Source organism: Salmo salar, chromosome ssa09 (assembly GCF_905237065.1).
Source record: "Salmo salar chromosome ssa09, Ssal_v3.1, whole genome shotgun sequence".
In the NCBI taxonomy this organism is placed as follows: Eukaryota; Metazoa; Chordata; class Actinopteri; order Salmoniformes; family Salmonidae; genus Salmo; species Salmo salar.
Genome location: NC_059450.1, coordinates 50,015,514 through 50,037,836, shown reverse-complemented (window position 1 = coordinate 50,037,836; position 22,323 = coordinate 50,015,514). Strand labels below are relative to the sequence as shown.

Genomic DNA, 22,323 nt, shown 5'->3' with positions numbered 1-22,323 from the left:
CTTGTGAGAGACTGAAGACACACAGCCAGCAGTTCACAAGCATCATAAACACAATTATACAGTGAACGCAGAGCTACGTTGGATAATAAACTTGCAACACTTTTTTTTGCTTGTTTGCTGTCAAGCTGTTATATAAAGCTGTTACATAAAGGCTTGCTATAAAGCTGAGTGATGGAGCTGTAGAAATATAACCACTCTGAAATTCAAGGATGGAGTTGTGGATTCCACAGGGTCCATAAGGTAGTAAATGCTCTACATCAAGTAATAGTGACCTACAAAACCTTTGGAAAGTATTCAGACCCCTTCTTAACTTTTCCCAAATTTTGTTACGTTACAGCCTTATTCTTAAATTGATTTAATAATGTTTTCCTCGTGAATTTGCACACAATACCCCATAATGACGAAGCGAAAACAGGTTTTTAGACATTTTTGCAAATGTATAAAAACAAAAATAAAAAAAAACAGATACCTTATTCACTACAGTTCAAAAGTTTGGGGTCACTTAGAAATTTCCTTGTTTTTGAAAGAAAAGCTAAAAAAATTGGTCCGTTAAAATAATATCAAATTGATCAGAAAGACAGTGTAGACATTGTTAATGTTGTAAATGACTATTGTAGCTGGAAACGGCAGATTTTTTATGGAATATCTACATAGGTGTACAGAGGCCTATTATCAGCAACCATCACTCCTGTGTTCCAATGGCACGTTGTGTTAGCTAATCCAAGTTTATCATTTTATAAGGCTAATTGATCATTAGAAAACCCTTTTGAAATTATGTTAGCACAGCTGAAAACTGTTGTCCTGATTAAAGAAGCAATAAAACTGGCCTTCTTTAGACTAGTTGAGTATCTGGAGCATCAGCATTTATGGGCTCGATTACAGGCTCAAAATGGACAGAAACAAAGAACTTTCTTCTGAATCTCGACAGCTTTACAGAAGTGGCCTCCACAGTGCATATCAGAGCAAAAACCAAGTCATGAGGTCGAAGGAATTGTCCGGAGAGCATTGAGACAGGATTGTGTCGAGGCACAGATCTGGGGAAGGGTACCAAAACTTTTCTGCAGCATTGAAGGTCCCCAAGAACACAGTGGCCTCCATCATTATTAAATGGAAGAAGTTTGGATCCACCAAGACTCTTCCTAGAGCTGGTCGCCCGGCCAAACTGAGCAGTCGGGAGAGATGGGCCTTTGTCACAGAGCTCTATTCCTTTGTGGAGATGGGAGAACCTTCCAGAAGGACAACCATCTCTGCAGCACTCCACCAATCAGGCCTTTATGGTAGAGTGGCCAGGCGGAAGCCACTCCTCAGTAAAAGGCAAATGACAGCCCGCTTGGAGTTTGCCAAAAGGCACCTAAAGACTCTCAGACCATGAGAAACAAGATTCTCTGGTCTGATGAAACCAAGATTGAACTTTTTGGCCTGAATGCCAACCCGATCTAAAATCTCTTGAGAGACCTGAAAATAGCTATGCAGTGACGCTCCCCATCCAACCTGACAGAGCTTGAGAGGATCTACAGAGAAGAATGGGGGAGACACTCCCCAAATACAGGTGTGCCAAGCTTGTAGCGTCATACCCAAGAAGACTGGAGGCTGTAATCGCTACCAAAATGTGCTTCAACAAAGTACTGAGTAAAGGGTTTGAATACTTGTGAATGATATAAAATGTTTTATTTTGATAAATTAGCAAAAATGTCTAAAAGCCTGATTTTGCTTTATTATTATGGGGTTATTATTTTGTGTAGATTGATGAAGAAATAAAAATATTTAATACATTTTAGAAAAGGCTGTAACGTAACAAAATGTGGGAAAAGTCAAAGGGTAAGAATACTTTCCAAAGGCATGGAAAAGTATTCGTCCCTGTGGCTCAGTTGGTAGAGCATGGTGTGTGCAACGCCAGGGTTGTGGGTTTGATTCCCACGGGGGGGGGGCCAGTACAAAAATGTATGAAATGTATGCATTCACTACTATAAGTCGCTCTGGATAAGAGTGTCTGCTAAAATGTAAATGCATGTATTCACCTACAGCAATTATCATACACATGTCAGTAAAGCAGTCTGTTTTGCTCCTGTGTATACAGGTGAAGGTGTGGTCCTGTGTACAGGTCTATACAGGTGAAGGTGTGGTCCTGTGTACAGGTCTGTAAAGGGGTGGTCCTGTGTACAGGTCTATACAGGTGAAGGTGTGGTCCTGTGTACAGGTCTATACAGGTGAAGGTGTGGTCCTGTGTACAGGTGAAGGTGTGGTCCTGTGTACAGGTCTATACAGGTGAAGGTGTGGTCCTGTGTACAGGTCTATACAGGTGAAGGTGTGGTCCTGTGTACAGGTATGTACAGGTGAAGGTGTGTACAGGTGAAGGTGTGGTCCTGTGTACAGGTGTGTACAGGTGAAGGTGTGGTCCTGTGTACAGGTGTATACAGGTGAAGGTGTGGTCCTGTGTACAGGTGTGTACAGGTGAAGGTGTGGTCCTGTCTCTCACCTTTCCATCTGTTTCTGGTGTTTCTCCTCCCTGGCCTTAGTCTTCATCTGCTGCACCTCGATGTTGTCCGGCTTCCTGCGTTTCATGTATAGCTCATGGTTCCCCATGCACAGAGCCAGGATGCGCTTATTCATCCCCAGACGAGGGGCGTAGAACACAAAATCCTGAGAACATATGTTGGGTTTTATTAAACCTCTCTCAATCTCAATCTCTCTCTCAGTCTCTCTCTCTATCTCAATCGCTCTCTCTCTCTCGCTCTCTCTCTCTCGCTCTTTCTCGCTCTCTCTCTCTCTATCAATCTCAATCGCTCTCTCGTGCTCTCTCAATCCCTCACTCTCTCTCTCTCTCTCTCTCTCTGTCTCTCTCTCTCTCTCTCTCTCTCTCTCTCTCTCACACAGACACTTGTTTACACTCTCTCGGTCTCTGAAGTGGTGTACTGAACAAGACCTGAGGCTTACGGCAGTAACTGGACTGACATTAACAGAATATTCTAGTAGAGGACTCACGGGAGCTTTCTTATCAATGGGCTTGATGATGAACTTTTTATCATTGAATGAAATGTTCCTAATTTCACTCCAGGGAAACCCAATCTTTGGAGTCAGTCTGGAACAGAGAACAAATGTCAACATTCAGCAGTTAAAAACAAGTGCAAACAAAACGTTGTGTGACTCCTTTAAGTACTACTAATATCATGACATAATCAATACTGTTTTAGAGGACTCAGGAGAGAACTAGGGTAACGACCTCCCCGTAACATCGACAACCCGCCGGTCATGTTTGATGTTAGCTGACAGTAGGCTAGGGACTGAGAGGAGAAGTAGATTACAGTTAACAGGCGAAGGGTAGAGGTAGAGTAGAGGTAGAGTAGAGGTAGAGGTAAAGGTAGAGTAGAGGTAGAGTAGAGGTGGAGTAGAGGTAGAGTAGAGGTAGAGGTAGAGTAGAGGTGGAGTAGAGGTAGAGTAGAGTAGAAGTAGAGTAGAGGTAGAGTAGAGGTAGAGTAGAGTAGAGGTAGAGTAGAGGTGGAGTAGAGGTGGAGTAGAGGTAGAGTAGAGTAGAGGTAGAGTAGAGTAGAGGTAGAAGTAGAGTAGAGTAGAGTAGAGGTAGAGTAGAGTAGAGGTAGAGGTAGAGGTAGAGTAGAGTAGAGTAAAGGTAGAGTAGAGGTAGAGTAGAGGTAGAGGTAGAGGAGCGTAGAGGTGGAGTAGAGGTAGAGGTAGAGTAGAGTAGAGGTAGAGTAGAGGTAGAGTAGAGGTAGAGGTAGAATAGAGGTAGAGTAAAGGTAGAGTAGAGTAGAGGTAGAGGTGGAGTAGAGGTGGAGTAGAGGTAGAGTAGAGGTAGTCAGTCATTCAGTCAGATGTTTACCTGTCGTCCTTCTCGTAGATGTTGAGTCCCAGGGCATCTACCCCGAGCCACAGCTCTGTCCCCTTCCTGTTCTTAATGTCAAAGAAGTTGACTCCATACATCTCCAAGTCCTGGGCGATCTTTAGATACTCCAGCATAGCATCCTCCCTGTTCACAAAGCATTAATGGAATCCAAACTGTAATTGGTGGAAAAGGTCTGAATCCAAACTGTAATTGGTGGAAAAGGCCTGAATCCTAACTGTAATTGGTGGAAAAGGTCTGAATCCTAACTGTAATTGGTGGAAAAGGTTTGAATCCTAACTGTAATTGGTGGAAAAGGTCTGAATCCTAACTGTAATTGGTGGAAAAGGTCTGAATCCTAACTGTAATTGGTGGAAAAGGTCTGAATCCTAACTGTAATTGGTGGAAAAGGTCTGAATCCAAACTGTAATTGGTGGAAAAGGCCTGAATCCTAACTGTAATTGGTGGAAAAGGTCTGAATCCTAACTGTAATTGGTGGAAAAGGTCTGAATCCTAACTGTAATTGGTTGAAAAGGTCTGAATCCTAACTGTAATTGGTGGAAAAGGACTGAATCCTAACTGTAATTGGTGGGAAAGGCCTGAATCCTAACTGTAATTGATGGGAAAGGTCTGAATCCTAACTGTAATTGGTGGAAAAGGTCTGAATCCAAACTGTAATTGGTGGAAAAGGTCTGAATCCTAACTGTAATTGGTGGAAAAGGTCTGAATCCTAACTGTAATTGGTGGAAAAGGTCTGAATCCAAACTGTAATTGGTGGAAAAGGTCTGAATTCTAACTGTAATTGGTGGAAAAGGTCTGAATCCTAACTGTAATTGGTGGAAAGGGTCTGAATCCTAACTGTAATTGGTGGAAAAGGACTGAATCCTAACTGTAATTGGTGGAAAAGGCCTGAATCCTAACTGTAATTGGTGGAAAAGGTCTGAATCCTAACTGTAATTGGTGGAAAAGGTTTGAATCCTAACTGTAATTGGTGGAAAAGGTTTGCATCCTAACTGTAGAAGTTAGCAGTACATACAGTACTCAATATCTATATGCTTCTTAGGACATATACACCTATACAGTAGTACGCTATTTCACTAATATGTGATTGTGTGTGTGTGTGTGTGTGTGTGTGTGTGTGTGTGTGTGTGTGTGTGTGTGTGTGTGTGTGTGTGTGTGTGTGTGTGTGTGTGTGTGTGTGTGTGTGTGCAAGCGTTCACACTCACTTGAGCATAGCTCTGTGTTCCTCGTGCCAGGTCTGGATCCGCTGCTCCCACTGTTCTTTAGACAGCTTGTGTTGATCCAGCACTCTGAGAGAAGAAGAAGAAGGCGAAGAAGGAGAAGAAGAAGATGATGAAGAAGAAGAAGACTTTATTGGTCCATTTTCTTTTCAGTCAGGAAATGTGTCTTCTGTTTATCACCTCCGAAAGACACACTAACACACAGTGCCTTCGGAAACTATTCAGATTTTGACTTTTTCCACATTTTTTAGAATGAATAAAAAAAGATCCTCATCAATTTAGACACTACCCCATAATGACAAAGTGAAAACAGGCTTTTAGAAATGTTGGGAAATTTAAAAAAACAGAAATGCCTTATTTTCGTAACTATTCAGACCCTTTGCTATGAGACTCGAAATTGACCTTAGGGGAATCCTGTTTCCATTGATCATCCTTGAGATGTTTCTACTTGATTGGAGTCCACCTGTGGTAACTTCAATTCATTGGACATGATTTGGAAAGGCACACACCTGTCTATATAAGGTCCCACAGTTGACAGTGTATGTCAGAGCAAAGTCATGAGGTCGAAGGAATTGTCCGTAGAGATCCGAGACAGGATTGGGTCGAAGCACAGATCTGGGGAAGGGTAACAAAACATTTCTGCAGCATTGAAGGTCCCCAAGAATAGACTGGCCTCCATCATTCTTAAATGAAAGAAGTTTGGAACCACCAAGACTCTTCCTAGAGCTGGCTGCCGTACTGAGCAATCGGAGTAGAGAGGCCTTAGTCAGGGAGGTGACCAAGAACCTGATAGCCACTCTGACAGAGCTCCAGAGTTCCTCTGTGGAGATGGAAGAACCTTCCAGAAGAACAACCATCTCTGCAGCACTCCACCAATCAGGCCTTTATGGTAGAGTGGCCAGACGGAAGCCACTTCTCAGTAAAAGGCACGACAGCCCGCTTAGAGTTTGCCAAAAGGCACCTAAAGACTCTCAGACCATGAGAAACAAGATTTTCTGGTCTGATGAAACCAAGATTGAACTTTTTGGCCTGAATATGAAGCGTCACTTCTGGAGGAAAGCTGGCACCATCTCTACGGTGAAGCCTGGTGGTGGCAGCATCATGGTGTGGGGATGTTTTTCAGCAGCAGGGACTGGGAGACTAGTCAGGATTGAGGGAAAGATGAACAGTACAAAGTACAGAGAGATCCTTGATGAAAACCTGCTCCAGAGCCCTCAGGAACTCAGACTGGGGCGAGGGTTCACCTTCCAACAGGACAACGACCCTAAGAACACAGCCAAGACAACGCAAGAGTGGCTTCGGGACAAGTCTCTGAATGTCCTTGAGTGGCCCAGCCAGAACCCGGACTTGAACCCAGTTGAACATCTCTGGAGAGACCTGAAAATAGCTGTACAACGACGCTCCCCATCCAACCTGACACCTTGAGAGGATCTGCAGAGAATGGGAGAAACTCCCCAAATACAGGTGTGCCATGCTTGTAGCGTCTTACCCAAGAAGACTCGAAGCTGTAATCGCTGCCAAAGGTGCTTCAACAAAGTACTGAGTAAAGGGTCTAAATACTTATGTAAATTTCAGTTTTTTATTTTGAATAAAAATTTTAACATTTATAAAAAACAGTTTTTGCTTTGTCATTATGGGGAATTGTGTGTAGAATGATGAGGGGAAAAAAACGATTTAATCCATTTTAGAATAAGGCTGTAACGTAAAACAAAATGTGGAAATAGTCAATGGGTCTGAATACTTTCCGAATGCACTGTGTGTGTATTTATTATGGATCCCCATTAGTTCCTGCCAAGGCAGCAGCTACTCTTCCTGGGGTTTATTATGGATCCCATTAGTTCCTGCCAAGGCAGCAGCTACTCTTCCTGGGGGTTATTATGGATCCCCAGTAGTTCCTGCCAAGGCAGCAGCTACTCTTCCTGGGGTTTATTATGGATACCCATTAGTTCCTGCCAAGTCAGCAGCTACTCTTCATGGGGTTTATTATGGATCCCCATTAGTTCCTGCCAAGGCAGCAGCTACTCTTCATGGGTGTCCAAGCTGTGTGCAAGTATTTTAAGGAGACAGCTCGGTCAACACCTCTTACAAAAACAAGTAGTGATGATGTCAATCTCTCTTCCACTTTGAGCCATGAGAGAATGACATGCATATTATTAATATCAGCTCTCTGTGTACATCCAAGGGCCAGGCATGCTGCCTGTTCTGAGCCAACTGCAATTTTCCCTAAGTCCCTCTCTGTGGCACCTGGCAACCCTACTGAACAGGTGTGACAAACTAGGGCCTGTAGGACCTGCCTTGTTGATAGTGCTGTTAAGAAGGCAGAGCAGCGCTTTATTATGGACAGACTTCTCCCCATCTTAGCTACTGTTGTATCAATACGTTTTGACCATGACAGTTTACAATCCAGGGTTACTCCAAGTAATTTATTCACCTCAACTTGCTCAATTTCTACATTATTCATTACAATATTTAGTTGAGGTTAAGGATTTAGTGAATGATTTGTCCCAAATACAATGCTTTTAGTTTTGGAAATGTTTAATACTAACTTATTCCTTGCTACCCATTCCAGTCGTTGTAGTAGCTGACGTGTATAGTGTTGAGTCATACGCATACATAGACACTCTGGCTTTACTCAAAGTCAGTGGCATGTCGTTAGTAAAGATTGGAAAAAGCAAGGTGCCTAAACAGCTACCCTGGGGAATTCCTGATTCTACCTGGATTATGTTGGAGAGGCTTCCATTAAAGAACACCCTCTGTGTTCTGTTAGACAGGTAACTCTTTATCCACAAAATAGCAGGGGGTGTAAAACCATAACACATACGTTTTTCCAGCAGCCGACTGATCAATAATGTCAAAATCTGCCCTGAAGTCTAACAAGACAGCCCCCACAATCATTGTATCATCAATTTCTCTCAGCCAATCACCAGTCATTTGTTTAAGTGCTGTGCTTGTTGAGTGTCCTTCCCTATAAGCGTGCTGAAAATCTGTTGTCAATTTGTTTACTGTAAAATAGCATTGTATCTGGTCAAACACATTTTTCCAGAAGTTTACTAAGGGTTGGTAAGTTTTTTCTTGAGTGGGGAGCTTGATGAAAGCCAGTCAATATTTAAATCACCCAGAAAATATACTTCTCTGTATATTTCACATACTGTAGGTTTTCGTGAGGCTGTGTAAACATGCACACCTTACCTCAAGCACATGTCTTATTGTAATATAACACCTTACCTCAAGCACAGACAGCATGTCATAAATATAACACACCATACACCTGTTTCTTATGATGCTAATTTTGCCATAAAATAACAGGAAGTGAGAACACTTGAGTTTGAAGTTGGCGTCTTGGTATTAGATATATATATATTAGATATATGGGTATTAATTATGTAGTGAACAAGGCATACAGCCACCATCTGGAGGTTCATCCACCCCCTGCTCCATCTGGAGGTTCATCCACCCCCTGCTCCATCTGGAGGTTCATCCACCCCCTGCTCCATCTGGAGGTTCATCCACCCCCTGCTCCATCTGGAGGTTCATCCACCCTCCTGCTCCACACTGACTCACCTCTTGGGCAGCAGGCATTCATTGGCCAGGTAACCATTCTGGTGTGTTTCCTTATTGAAGTCTCCAAACTTGGCCTGTACAGAGTAGGAGGCTAGCAGAACAGCAGACTCTGGAGGGCAGTACACCTCATCATTTAGGATGTCCTCCTTCACCTGGAGGTGGGAGACAAACATCTAGATCATGTGGGGGAGGGGGGGGGTCTGTCTGTGTGTGTGTGTGTGTGTGTGTGTGTGTGTGTGTGTGTGTGTGTGTGTGTGTGTGTGTGTGTGTGTGTGTGTGTGTGTGTGTGTGTGTGTGTGTGTGTGTGTGTGTGTGTTACCTGCAGGAAGAACAGTTTCTGGGTGCTCTCCTGGATCAGCTCCTCATCCACGTCCTCTGGGTAGAACTTGGCCCGTAAAACGAAACTGGAGGGGAACATCTTTCTTTACTTCCTGGGCTAACACCTGGAGAGGGGAGGGAGACAGGAGAGGAGAGGGAGACAGGAGAGGAGAGGAGAGGGGAGGGGAGGAGAGGAGAGGAGAGGAGAGGAGAGGAGAGGAGAGGAGAGGAGAGGAGAGGAGAGGAGAGGAGAGGAGAGGAGAGGAGAGGAGAGGAGAGGAGAGGAGAGGAGAGGAGAGGAGAGGAGAGGGGAGGAGAGGAGAGGGGAGGATGGGAAAGGAGGGGAGAGAGGATGAGTGGGGAGGAGAGGAAAGGGAGAGAGAGAGGAGAGGATGGGAAAGGAGGGGAGAGAGGATGAGTGGGGAGGAGAGGAAAGGGAGAGAGAGAGGAAAGGATGGGAAAGGAGGGGAGAGAGGATGAGAGGGGAGGAGAGGAAAGGGAGAGAGGAGGAGAGGAGAGGAGAGGAGATGAGAGGATCGGAAAGGAGGGGAGAGAGGAGGAGAGAGGAGGAGAGGAGAGGGGAGGAGATGCAGGGGGGGGGTGAGTGTGGTTATGACATGAGTAACCCCCATGTCAGTGGTATTCAACATCAGGGGAAACAGCAGTGGGGTTGCCAAAATATGTATTTATGAATTTATATTAGGAATAAAAAAACAAAGAGTACAGATGAATGTCGAGGACAATATACACACGTTTTTGAGAGAGATCATTTGAAAAATAAAATGTTATTGAGTAAATGTATTGGATTTTTTTGCAATGAATAGAAGGTTATACGTTGATTAGTAAAGCTTAAACTGAGTTTATTCACCCATTGGGTCAGTACGAGCTGCATAAGACAAATACATGTATTCACCAGTGGTAATATATATATTTACACACCAATTTGGGTGGACTCTCTCTAAACATTATATCTTTATTGCTAGACAGGAAGTTAAGTGATGCGGGCAACAAACTGCTCCTTCTCCCTTAACGTGACCTGACCTGACCTTGACCCCCATTCCTCACTAAACCACATCTCTCCACCATTATCAGTGACGGCAACCATGTGATCGTCTTTCCTTCACTCAGTACATTCCCAGCTTAATTGCCTCCACCGTATGCATTCCTCCTACTGTCACGCTTGTCGTCGTAGAGAGAAAGGGACCAATGCGCAGCGGGTTTCGTGCTCAACATATTTATTTATAAAATAATGCGAACACCACGGAAGAAAACAATAAACAAACTAATGACATGAAACAGTGAAAGCAGGCTCAACAAAAAGCAGTGCTCTCAAACAACTACCCACGAAAAACAAAGACAAACACACCCTACTATATAGGACTCCCAATCAAAGGCAACTTAACACACCTGCCTTCAATTGAGAGTCCAACCCCAATCAACTAGACATAGAAACACAGACATAGACCAGTGACAAACCCCATAATACATACATCAACTACCCTCTGCCACGTCCTGACCAAACTACAATAACCAAATATACTCTATACTGGTCAGGACGTGACACCTACAGATACCCATTTAACTCCTGGTGTGGAAACCAGATGACGGCTACTATCCTCATGTCTCTAGTATGATGAACAATATTTAAAGTTTAGAAATCCGAACCCATCGCTGTACAAAATCGAAATTTGCAGATTTTAAGGTTGTGTCATTAGATTTGGAGTTGGTGGGGTCGCGAGAAATTCTTAGGGGGGGAATGGGGTCCCCATGAATTCTGACGGAAACAAATGGGGTCGCCATGAATTCTGATGGAAACCAATGGGGTCGCCATGAATTCTGACGGAAACCAATGGGGTCGCCATGAATTCTGACGGAAACCAATGGGGTCGCCATGAATTCTGACGGAAACCAATGGGGTCGCCATCAATTCTGACGGAAACAAATGGGGTCGCAGTAACTTCTGACGGAAACAAATGGGGTCGCAATCAATTCTGGCGGAAACAAATGGGGTCGCAATAAATTCTGACGGAAACAAATGGGGTCGCCATAAATTCTGACGGAAACAAATGGGGTCGCAATAAATTCTGACAGAAACAAATGGGGTCGCCATCAATTCTGACGGAAACAAATGGGGTCGCAATAAATTCTGACGGAAACCAATGGGGTCGCCATAAATTCTGACGGAAACAAATGGGGTCGCCATCAATTCTGACGGAAACAAATGGGGTCGCAATAAATTCTGACGGAAACCAATGGGGTCGCCATAAATTCTGACGGAAACCAATGGGGTCGCCATAAATTCTGACGGAAACCAATGGGGTCCCCCCTGAAAAAGTTTGAATACCACTGACCTACACAATAAATCAATGGTAGGTTTCATTGCTATGTCTAGAATGGAATAAATGGAACCATAGCGTTTGAAACCATTCCATTCAAATAAACATGATTTGTGGCCTTAGGGCAGTTCCTAACATTACAGTGTACTTATACAGTACATATGTAACGGGCGTTGTATAGAGGGGACCACGGCACAGCGTGTTGAGTGCTCATATTGTATTTTAATGAAATCGAACACTTAGACAAATAAACAAAAACGACAGCCAACAGTTCTGTCAAGTTACACAAACGAAACAGAAAACAACTACCCCACGAAAACCAAGTGGGAAAAAGGCTGCCTAAGTATGGCTTCCAATCAGAGACAAACGATAAACAGCTGCCTCTGATTGGAAACCATACCCGGCCAAAACATAGAAACACAAACATAGAATGAAATCACCCACCCACCTATCACACCCTGACCTAACTAAACAGAGGAAAAAATAGCTCTCCTAGGTCAGAGCGTGACAACATAACTGTGAGCTATGTATGTCGGATTTGTCATTTAGGTGTCACTGTGCAGCTTAAGGTGTATCCATCCTAATTCAGACAGGAAGAGGGTAAAGTCAAAGAGCAGTGAGTCGGATTCCGACCCAATGCCCGACTCAGGCATACAGAGCTGTAACCGCTGGATCACATGTAACAACTTACTTTTTTATCAAACTTCAGCCATGTTTGGAACCCTTTGGTGTTGACGAACAGCAGGCCGAAGTACCAGGTCTCCCGCAGACCGACCGTTCTGGACACCTGGAGTAAACACACAGGAGACAGAGGAGAAAAACAAAGAAACGTTTTACACTGGAGAGACGTGACACTGACAAAATATAGATTTTTAGAAAACCTTGTTCACCTTTGTCCTACAACACGGTCATTAAAATTAGATGGGATAGTTAGTGAGGGAGAGAGTGTGAGAGTGAGTGAGGGAGGGAGTGAGTGAGTGTGAGTGTTAGTGAGGGAGGGAGTGAGTGAGGGAGGGAGGGAGGGAGTTAGTGAGGGAGTGTGAGTAAGTGAGAGTTAGTTAGCGAGTGAGTGAGTGAGTGAGTAGTTAGCGAGTGAGTGAGTTAGTTAGTGAGGGAGTGTGTGTGTGAGAGAGAGTTAGTTAGTTAGTGAATGTGAACTGACCTGATCGAACAACTCTTTGCCGGTGGTGCTGGGAACAATGGAGAACTCCAACTCAGCATCCATGCTGGTAACCCGGATATTGACCTGGAGATTCAGAATCAGAACCGGCCTTTATTCACCAGCTACATCTCCATGTACCAGGAATCTGACCTGGTCAAGTAGTGCTGACAATGCCTTACATTACACAGGATACACAGAAACAGCTTGTCTGTAGGTACAAGCTTTCTTTTCCAATATACTTTGTTGAATGATTACAACCCTGTTCAACTTCCCTATAGCTCAGTTGGTAGAGCATGGTGTTTGCAACACCAGGGTTGTGGGTTTGATTCCCACAGGGGGCCAGTACAGAAAAAAAAAAATGTATGAAATGAAATGTATGCATTCACTACTGTAAGTTGCTCTGGATAAGAGCGTCTGCTAAATGACTAAAAATGTAAAACTTCAAAAAGGTATTGTGCAACTCAGTGACTTGATTTGAAGTTACTTTGAGGTGATTTGGGGACAAGGTTCATTAAGATTAGTTCATTCATTCTCTCATAGTCGATGATTTAGTTAATAGTGGCTATAGCTGTGTATACAGAGACAGAATGTAGATCGCAATCTATTCTAGTCCGCACATCTACTTTCAAGGTAAGGAAACATAAATAATGTCATTGTTTAAGGTGAACTATACCTTTGAGGTGCTGCTGTGAAGACACTTCCTCATAAACCGTCGCTAATCGCTAACTACTATCTCAATAGACTTTGGACTAGCAGGGCCTGCAAGGTTAACGTAACAAAGCATTCAACGCTTGCCAAAGTACAGATGTCTCTCTCAAGAATAACATGAACCTCAACGTATAGGGGTGGGCAAGTTTTACGAGGTGGTAGAAGCCAAATATGCCCTTACACTGAGGGACTGCCCTTAATCTGTTACCGAGGGACTACCCTTACACTGTTACTGAGGGACTGCCCTTAATCTGTTCCTGAGGGACTGCCCTTAATCTGTTACTGAGCCACTGCCCTTACACTGTTACTAAGGGACTACCCTTACACTGTTCCTGAGGGACTACCCTTATACTGTTACTGAGGGACTACCCTTACACTGTTACTGAGGGACTGCCCTTACACTGTTACTGAGGGACTACCCTTACACTGTTCCTGAGGGACTACCCTTACACTGTTACTGAGGCACTGCCCTTACACTGTTACTGAGGGACTTCCCTTACACTGCTACTGAGGGACTACCCTTACACTGTTATTGAGGGACTACCCTTACACTGTTACTGAGGTACTACCCTTAAACTGTTACTGAAGGACTACCCTTACACTGTTACTGAGGGACTGCCCTTAATCTGTTACTGAGGGACTACCCTTACACTGTTCCTGAGGGACTACCCTTATACTGTTACTGAGGGACTACCCTTACACTGTTACTGAGGCACTGCCCTTACACTGTCACTAAGGGACTACCCTTACGCTGTTACTGAGGGACTACCCTTACACTGTTACTGAGGGACTGCCCTTACACTGTTACTGAGGGACTACCCTTACACTGTTCCTGAGGGACTACCCTTACACTGTTACTGAGGCACTGCCCTTACACTGTTACTGAGGGACTTCCCTTACACTGCTACTGAGGGACTACCCTTACACTGTTATTGAGGGACTACCCTTACACTGTTACTGAGGTACTACCCTTAAACTGTTACTGAAGGACTACCCTTACACTGTTACTGAGGGACTGCCCTTAATCTGTTACTGAGGGACTGCCCTTACACTGTTACTGAGGGACTACCCTTACACTGTTACTGAGGGACTACCCTTACACTGCTACTGAGGGACTACCCTTACACTGTTACTGAGGGACTACAATTACACTGTTACTGAGGGACTACCCTTACACTGTTACTGAGGGACTACAATTACACTGTTACTGAGGGACTACCCTCACACTGCTACTGAGGGACTACCCTTACACTGTTACTGAGGGACTACAATTACACTGTTACTGAGGGACTACCCTTACACTGTTACTGAGGGACTGCCCTTACACTGTTACTGAGGGACTACCCTTACACTGTTACTGAGGGACTACCCTTACACTGTTACTGAGGGACTACCCTTACACTGTCACTGAGGGACTATCCTTACACTGTCACTGAGGGACTACCCTTACACTGTTACTGAGGGACTACCCTTACACTGTTACTGAGGGACTACCCTTACACTGTTACTGAGGGACTACCCTTACACTGCTACTGAGGGACTACCCTTACACTGTTCCTGAGGGACTGCCCTTACACTGTTGCTGAGGGACTACAGATATCACTATCACTTCAAGCTGCAATATTAAATTTTTTGGGCGACCCAACCAAATTCACATAGAAATGTGTGTTATAGATCTGTCATTCTCATTGAAAGCCAGTCTAAGAAGCTGTAGATCGGTTCTACGTGCTCTATTTCTATGCTTCCCGTTCTTAATTAAATTTCGTTTTCGCGAATTTTACTTTTGGTTTTGTACACCAGCTTCAAACAGCTGAAAATACAATATTTTGAGGTAAAATATATTTCACAGCAGTTTATAAATAAGCAAAGAGTATGAAAAAGGAGACTGCTTCTTCAATACAGACCAGGTATCATAATCTGATTTTCTGCCATGGAAAAAACGATTGTAGCCAGAGAGATTGTGCATTGTTGAAAAGATGTCCTGCCTATTTTCAGCCAAGACATCTTTTAAGGTACAGAGCTTTTGGAAAGTATTCAGACCCCTTGACTTTTTCCAAATTTTGTAACGTTACAGCCTCAGCAATCTACACACAATACGCCATAATGACGAAGCACAACAGTTTTTTAGAATTTTTTTGCAAATGTATTAAAAATAAAAAACAGAAATACCTTATTTACATAAGTATTCAGACCCCTTTGCTATGAGACTCGAAATTGAGCTCAGGTGCATTCTGTTTCCATTGATCATCTTTGAGATGTTTCTACAATTTCATTGGAGTCCACCTGTGGTAAATTCAATTGATTGGACATGATTTGGAAAGGCACACACCTGTCTATATAAGGTCCCACAGTTGACAATGCATGTCAGAGCAAAAACCAATCCATGAGGTCGAAGGATTTGTCCAAGACAAGATGTGTCGAGATACAGATCTGGGGAAGGGTACCAAAAAATGTCTGCAGCATTGAAGGTCCCCAATAACACAGTGGCCTCCATCATTCATAAATGGAAGAAATTTGGAACCACCAAGACTCTTCCTAGAGCTGGCTGCCCGGCCAAACTGAGCAGTTCGTGGGAGAATGGCCTTGGTCAGGGAGGTGACCAAGAACTCGATGGTCACTCTGACAGAGCTCCAGAGTTCCTCTGTGGAGATGGGGGAATCTTCCAGAAGGACCATCTCTGCAGCCTTCATGGTAGAGTGGCCAGACAGAAGCCACTCCTCAGTAAAAGGCACATGACAGCCCGTTTGGAGTTTGCCAAAAGGCACCAAAAGACTCTCAGACCATGAGAAACATGATTCTCTGGTCTGATGAAACCAAGATTGAACTCTTTGGCCTGAATGCCAAGCGTCAAGTCTGGAAGAAACCTGGCACAGTCCCTACGGTGAAGCATGGTGGTGGCAGCATCATACTGTGGGGATGTTTTTCAGTGGCAGGGACTGAGAGACTAGTCAGGATCGAGGCAAAGATGAACGGAGCAAAGTACAGAGAGATACTTGATGTAAAACTGCTCCAGATCTCTCAGGACCTCAGACTGGGGCGAAGGTTCACCTTCCAACAAGACAACGAACCTAAACACACATCCAAGACAACGCAGGAATGGCTTCAGGACAAGTCTCTGAATGTCCTTGAGTGGCCCAGCCAGAGCCTGGACTTTAACCTGATCGAACATCTCTGGAGAGACCTGAAAATATCTGTGCAGCAACGCTCCCCATCCAACCTGACAGAGCTTGAGAGGATCTGCAGAGAAGAATGGGAGAAACTCCTCAAATACAGGTGTGCCAAGCTTGTAGCGTCATACCCAAGAAGACTCGAGGCTGTAATCGCTGCTTCAACAAAGTACTGAGTAAAGGGTCTGAATACTTATGTAAATGTCATATCGGTTCTTAATTATTTTTATAAATTATCAAACATTTCTAAAATCCTGTTTTTGCTTTGTCATTATAGGGTATTGTGTGCAGATTGATGAGGGGGAAAAAAACTATTTAATCCGTTTTAAAATAAGGCTGTAACCTACCAAAATGTGCAAAATGTCAAGGGGCCAGAATACTTTCCGAATGCACTTTATGTAATATATACCATTAATATGATACAGATGCTGCATCTTAATTCGACCCTGTTTCAAGTCTGACATTTGAAAGGTGAAATTATAAACTTTAGAAGCATTTTTAAATCTTGCATATACTACAAGTTTGCATTTCCTGCATGGCAGGAACATGTCTGCAACAACAGGGTGATCAAATTAAGATATGGCATCTGTACATAAAGAGGTGCAGGGCCAGGCAATATAGCAACACACACTTTTGTTTGTCTCTCTCTCTCTCTCTCTCTCTCTCTCTCTCTCTCTCTCTCTCTCTCTCTCTCTCTCTCTCTCTCTCTCTCTCTCTCTCTCTCTCTCTCTCTCTCTCTCTCTCTCTCTCTCTCATAACTGTTCCCTGAACCTTGACAGAGAATTGAAGCGTTGGCTTTCTGCTGTGTTACACAACCTCTTTATACACTTACCCTCCAACACGCCCCAGCGCCATAAAGATAAACCCATCTGAAATTGTGCAACAATAACTGGAACATCGGCCTCCACCACCTACATGTTTCCTAACACATCACCGTGAGCAGATATATACATGATCTGTATGTTGTTCTTTTTTAGTCTGATCATATCTGACAATTTAACAGCTACGTTTCCTAGCAAATCACCATATACTCACCACGAACATACTGTATATGGGCTCAATCTATATGCTTCACTTTCCATGCTACACTTTGTAGTCAGGCACAAAAAAAAATGTATTATTTCATTGATCAAGAAGATTTGGGATTAGAGATGAGATACAAGACTCCTGATCGATTGATTATAGGTCCCGTGTAGCTCAGTTGGTAGAGCATGGTGTTTGCAACGCCACGGTTGTGGGTTCGATTCCCACGGGGGACCAGTACGGAGAAAAAAAAAATGTATGAAATGTATGCATTCACTACTGTAAGTCGTTCTGGATAAGAGCGTCTGCTAAATGACGTAAATGTAATTATCTAGACAGAGATTACAATCCTCCTGATGGATTGATTATCTTGATCAGATGTGTATTTGGTTGCCCCTGTTCTATCCACTCCCCAGTATCTTCCTGGGTATTTAATAAAAACATTTATTGAACCTTTATTTAACAAGGCAAGTCAGTTTAAAAACAAACTCTTATTTACAATGGCGGCCTACCCCGGTCAAACCCGGACAACACTGGGCCAATTGTGCGCCGCCCAATTGGACTCCCAATCATGGCCGGATGTGATGCAACCTAGGTCTCATCTCATCTCCCTGGGTAACCCTAGGTCTCATCTCATCTCCCTGGGTAACCCTAGGTCTCACCTCATCTCCCTGGGTAACCCTAGGTCTCATCTCATCTCCCTGGGTAACCCTAGGTCTCATCTCATCTCCCTGGGTAACCCTAGGTCTCATCTCACCTCCCTGGGTAACCCTAGGTCTCATCTCATCTCCCTGGGTAACCCTAGGTCTCATCTCATCTCCCTGGGTAACCCTAGGTCTCATCTCATCTCCCTGGGTAACCCTAGGTCTCATCTCGTCTCCCTGGCTAACCCTAGGTCTCATCTCACCTCCCTGGGTAACCCTAGGTCTCATCTCATCTCCCTGGGTAACCCTAGGTCTCATCGCATCTCCCTGGGTAACCCTAGTAACCCTAGGTCTCATCTCATCTCCCTGGGTAACCCAAGTAACCCTAGGTCTCATCTCCCTGGGTAACCCATCTCCCTGGGTAACCCAAGTAACCCTAGGTCTCATCTCATCTCATCCCCCTGGGTAACCCTAGGTCTCATCTCATCTCCCTGGGTAACCCTAGGTCTCATCTCATCTCCCTGGGTAACCCTAGGTCTCATCTCACCTCCCTGGGTAACCCTATGTCTCATCTCATCTCCCTGGGTAACCCTAGGTCTCATCTCATCTCCCTGGATAACCCTAGGTCTCATCTCATCTCCCTGGGTAACCCTAAATCTCATCTCCCTGGGTAACCCTAGGTCTCATCTCATCGCCCTGGGTAACCCTAGGTCTCATCTCATCTCCCTGGGTAACCCTAGGTCTCATCTCATCTCATCTCCCTGGGTAACCCTAGGTCTCATCTCATCTCCCTGGGTAACCCTAGGTCTCATCTCCCTGGGTAACCCTAGGTCTCATCTCATCTCATCCCCCTGGGTAACCCTAGGTCTCATCTCATCTCCCTGGGTAACCCTAGGTCTCATCTCATCTCCCTGGGTAACCCTAGGTCTCATCTCATCTCCCTGGGTAACCCTAGGTCTCATCTCCCTGGGTAACCCTAGGTCTCATCTCCCTGGGTAACCCTAGTAACCCTAGGTCTCATCTCATCTCCCTGGGTAACCCTAGGTCTCGTCTCATCTCCCTGGGTAACCCTAGGTCTCATCTCATCCCCCTGGGTAACCCTAGGTCTCATCTCATCTCCCTGGGTAACCCTAGGTCTCAACTCCCTGGGTAACCCTAGGTCTCATCTCCCTGGGTAACCCTAGGTCTCATCTCCCTGGGTAACCCTAGTAACCCTAGTAAGCCTAGTAACCCTAGGTCTAATTCCCATTATAGTGCACTACTTTTGACTAGGGCCCGTAGTGCTTGGTCAAAAGTAGTGCACTATCAAGGGTATGCAGTAGGGTGCCATTGGGGATACAGCCCTGGAGTATTTATTATAGTGTTGAAAGCTTTATCTACTCTGACTCTCCAGAGAAGAATGTCACAGAAATGACGTCAGATTGATGTTAGACTGACCCATGCGGTCGGACTCTCTCAAGGAGTGCTGTTGCTATGCTCCAAGTGAAACGCCATCAACAGAATACCTTCCCAAGGTTATTGCTATAGCGTAGTGTTTGTTTAAGACACAGTTAACCTTTATGGAAACCCGAGACTGAGCCATGTAAAACTAAACACCCAACACTGATAAAAAATGCCAATGGCTATGTTATCAAAAATGACATCATAGGATTCCAACAGAGAATCTTCATAGGATTCCAACAGAGAATCTTCATAGGATTCCAACAGAGAATCTTCATAGGATTCCAACAGAGAATCTTCATAGGATTCCAACAGAGAATCTTCATAGGATTCCAACAGAGAATCTTCATGATTCGAGAACTGCTGTGCAAAAAGCTTTAGCACACAGCGAGAGTTAATCTATGGTTAGCCAGTAATGCCTACCTTAGCAGTCTTGAGACCTGTGGGTCAAACTCTGGGTTTGGTTAATAAGTAAGACCGTGTAGGCATCACACTTTTAAAATGGACTCTGGGGGTTTCTTTTAAACAGAAGATGGCTTCTTTTCCGATACTGTTATCTACACAAGACAATACTCATCCACTGCTGACTTGGCCTATAGATATTTTACAAATGGTGCATCTCAGTCACTATGAGAACATTGCTGAAATGGGGGGGGGGAACTGAATACTTTTACAGAATTATTAGTGAATTATAACTTTGTCAAGGAACTGTGGGTTATATATGAATAAATTATTATATGTTAAATAATTGTTATATATTTAATCATTATTATATATTAAAGTTAAACAAAAGCATATTCTTAAAGATTGTATCATATTAAAGCAAATACCCTCCGACTCTGGTTTTGGTTCATATTGATGAACTTTTTGAGATAGCAGGCAACAAATGTAACTCACAGCTGTTACATTAGGGCACAAATAACACTGTAACAAATAATCAGGGCAACTTCAGTGATTGTCATCATAAAAAAATACTTTTGTGTAAGGCTATATCATCACTTTTAGACAACAATGGATAATTAATAGAAAAACAAGAGATTATTCTGGTATATTGGACAGTGAAATAACATGATCATCCATTTGACCTGCCTTGTGTTACAGCATAGTTTGGTCTAGGCTCTGTTACATTTATTTAGATAGAAAGTTTACGTGTAATACATTACATTTTACATAGTCGGACAAATAAAAACGTATTTAAAATAAAACAAAAAAAACCTCACCGCTTTAGGCATCTTTGTTTTGGATGGTTTATCAGGTTTAACGACGGAACGTGGGCTCCAAAGTACCGGAAAGAGCTCGTAGTAGTTAAACTTCTCTAGGGAACTCTCAAGTCCGTGATAATGAACGTTAGTCCTGCTCTGCTCGGGTTGGGCGCCTGTCCTGTGAACTCGGCTGTGAAGATTACTTATACTGGACGTGGTAGGCTACTCATGTCTGACTCATAATCAGACATAAAAATGCCAGAGCAGAGGAGAAGCCTAACCTTGTTCGATGACGCCGACGACCTACCTGTGAGACGGAGTGTCGTTAAAAGCTCCACCCTACAGAACAGAACGGGCTGCTGTTGACTACTACTGTAGTGCCATCCCGACTGTTTCAGTTACAGCCTTGAAGTTATGACTAGTGTCTATGGGGACCTTTGGTCGTTCAGACGACAACTACGGCCTTGAAGTTATGACTAGTGTCTATGGGGACCTTTGGTCGTTCAGACGACAACTACAGCCTTGAAGTTATGACTAGTGATATATTTATACTTTTTGAGGGTCAGAAAAAAATACTACCACTAAGACTTTTAAAAATAAAAATTATTCCACTGCCCTCAAAATGTACATGTGACAAAAAGAGCCTTCGGAAAGTATTCAGACCCCTTGACTTATTGCACATTTTGTTACTTTACAGGTTTATATATATTTTTTAAATACATCCTCATCAATTTACACACAATACCCCATAATGAAAAAGCAAAAATAGATTTTTAGACATTTTTGCAAATGGTTTACCAATAAACTACTAAAACATCACATTTACATAAGTATTCAAACTCTTTACTCTGTACAGTCGTGGCCAAAAGTTGAGAATGACACTAATTTTTATTTTCACAAAGTCTGCTGCCTAAGTTTGTATGATGGCAATTTGCATATACTCCAGAATGTTATGAAGAGTGATCAGATGAATTGCAATTAATTGCAAAGTCCCTCTTTGCCATGCAAATGAACTGAATCCCCCCAAAAACATTTCCACTGCATTTCAGCCCTGCCACAAAAGGACCAGCTGACATCATGTCAATGATTCTCTCGTTAACACAGGTGTGAGTGTTGACGAGGACAAGGCTGGAGATCACTCTGTCATGCTGATTGAGTTCGAATAACAGACTGGAAGCTTCAAAAGGAGGGTGGTGCTTGGAATCATTGTTCTTCCTCTGTCAACCATGGTTACCTGCAAGGAAACACGTGCCGTCATCATTGCTTTGCACAAAAAGGGCTTCACAGGCAAGGATATTGCTGCCAGTAGGATTGCACCTAAATCAACCATTTATCGGATCATCAAGAACTTCAAGGAGAGTGGTTAAATTGTTGTGAAGAAGGCTTCAGGGCCCAAGAAAGTCCAGCAAGCGGGATCGGGGCACCACCAGTACAGAGTTTGCTCAGGAATGGCAGCAGGCAGGTGTGAGTGCATCTGCACACACAGTGAGGCGAAGACTTTTGGAGGATGGCCTGGTGTCAAGAAGGGCAGCAAAGAAGCCACTTCTCTCCAGGAAAAACATCAGGGACAGACTGATATTCTGCAAAAAGTACAGGGATTGGACTGCTGAGGACTGGGGTAAAGTCATTTTCTCTGATGAATCCCCTTTCCGATTGTTTGGGGCATCTGGAAAAAAGCTTGTCCGG

General features: G+C 43.8%; 1 protein-coding gene across 1 annotated transcript in view; it reads right to left on the bottom strand.

Annotated features, from left to right (window-relative positions):
- The window catches only part of ezra (ezrin a), a 30,822-nt gene extending 9,877 nt beyond the window's left edge, over window positions 1–20,945 (bottom strand). The window contains 10 exon segments of the mRNA XM_045723778.1: window positions 2,477–2,640; window positions 2,983–3,079; window positions 3,836–3,982; window positions 5,062–5,145; window positions 8,638–8,789; window positions 8,957–9,028; window positions 9,030–9,080; window positions 11,983–12,078; window positions 12,454–12,537; window positions 20,656–20,945. Of these exon segments, the coding sequence (XP_045579734.1) occupies window positions 2,477–2,640; window positions 2,983–3,079; window positions 3,836–3,982; window positions 5,062–5,145; window positions 8,638–8,789; window positions 8,957–9,028; window positions 9,030–9,080; window positions 11,983–12,078; window positions 12,454–12,537; window positions 20,656–20,667 (959 nt within the window). The 5' untranslated portion in view covers window positions 20,668–20,945.
- Window positions 20,946–22,323: the final 1,378 nt, after the last annotated feature.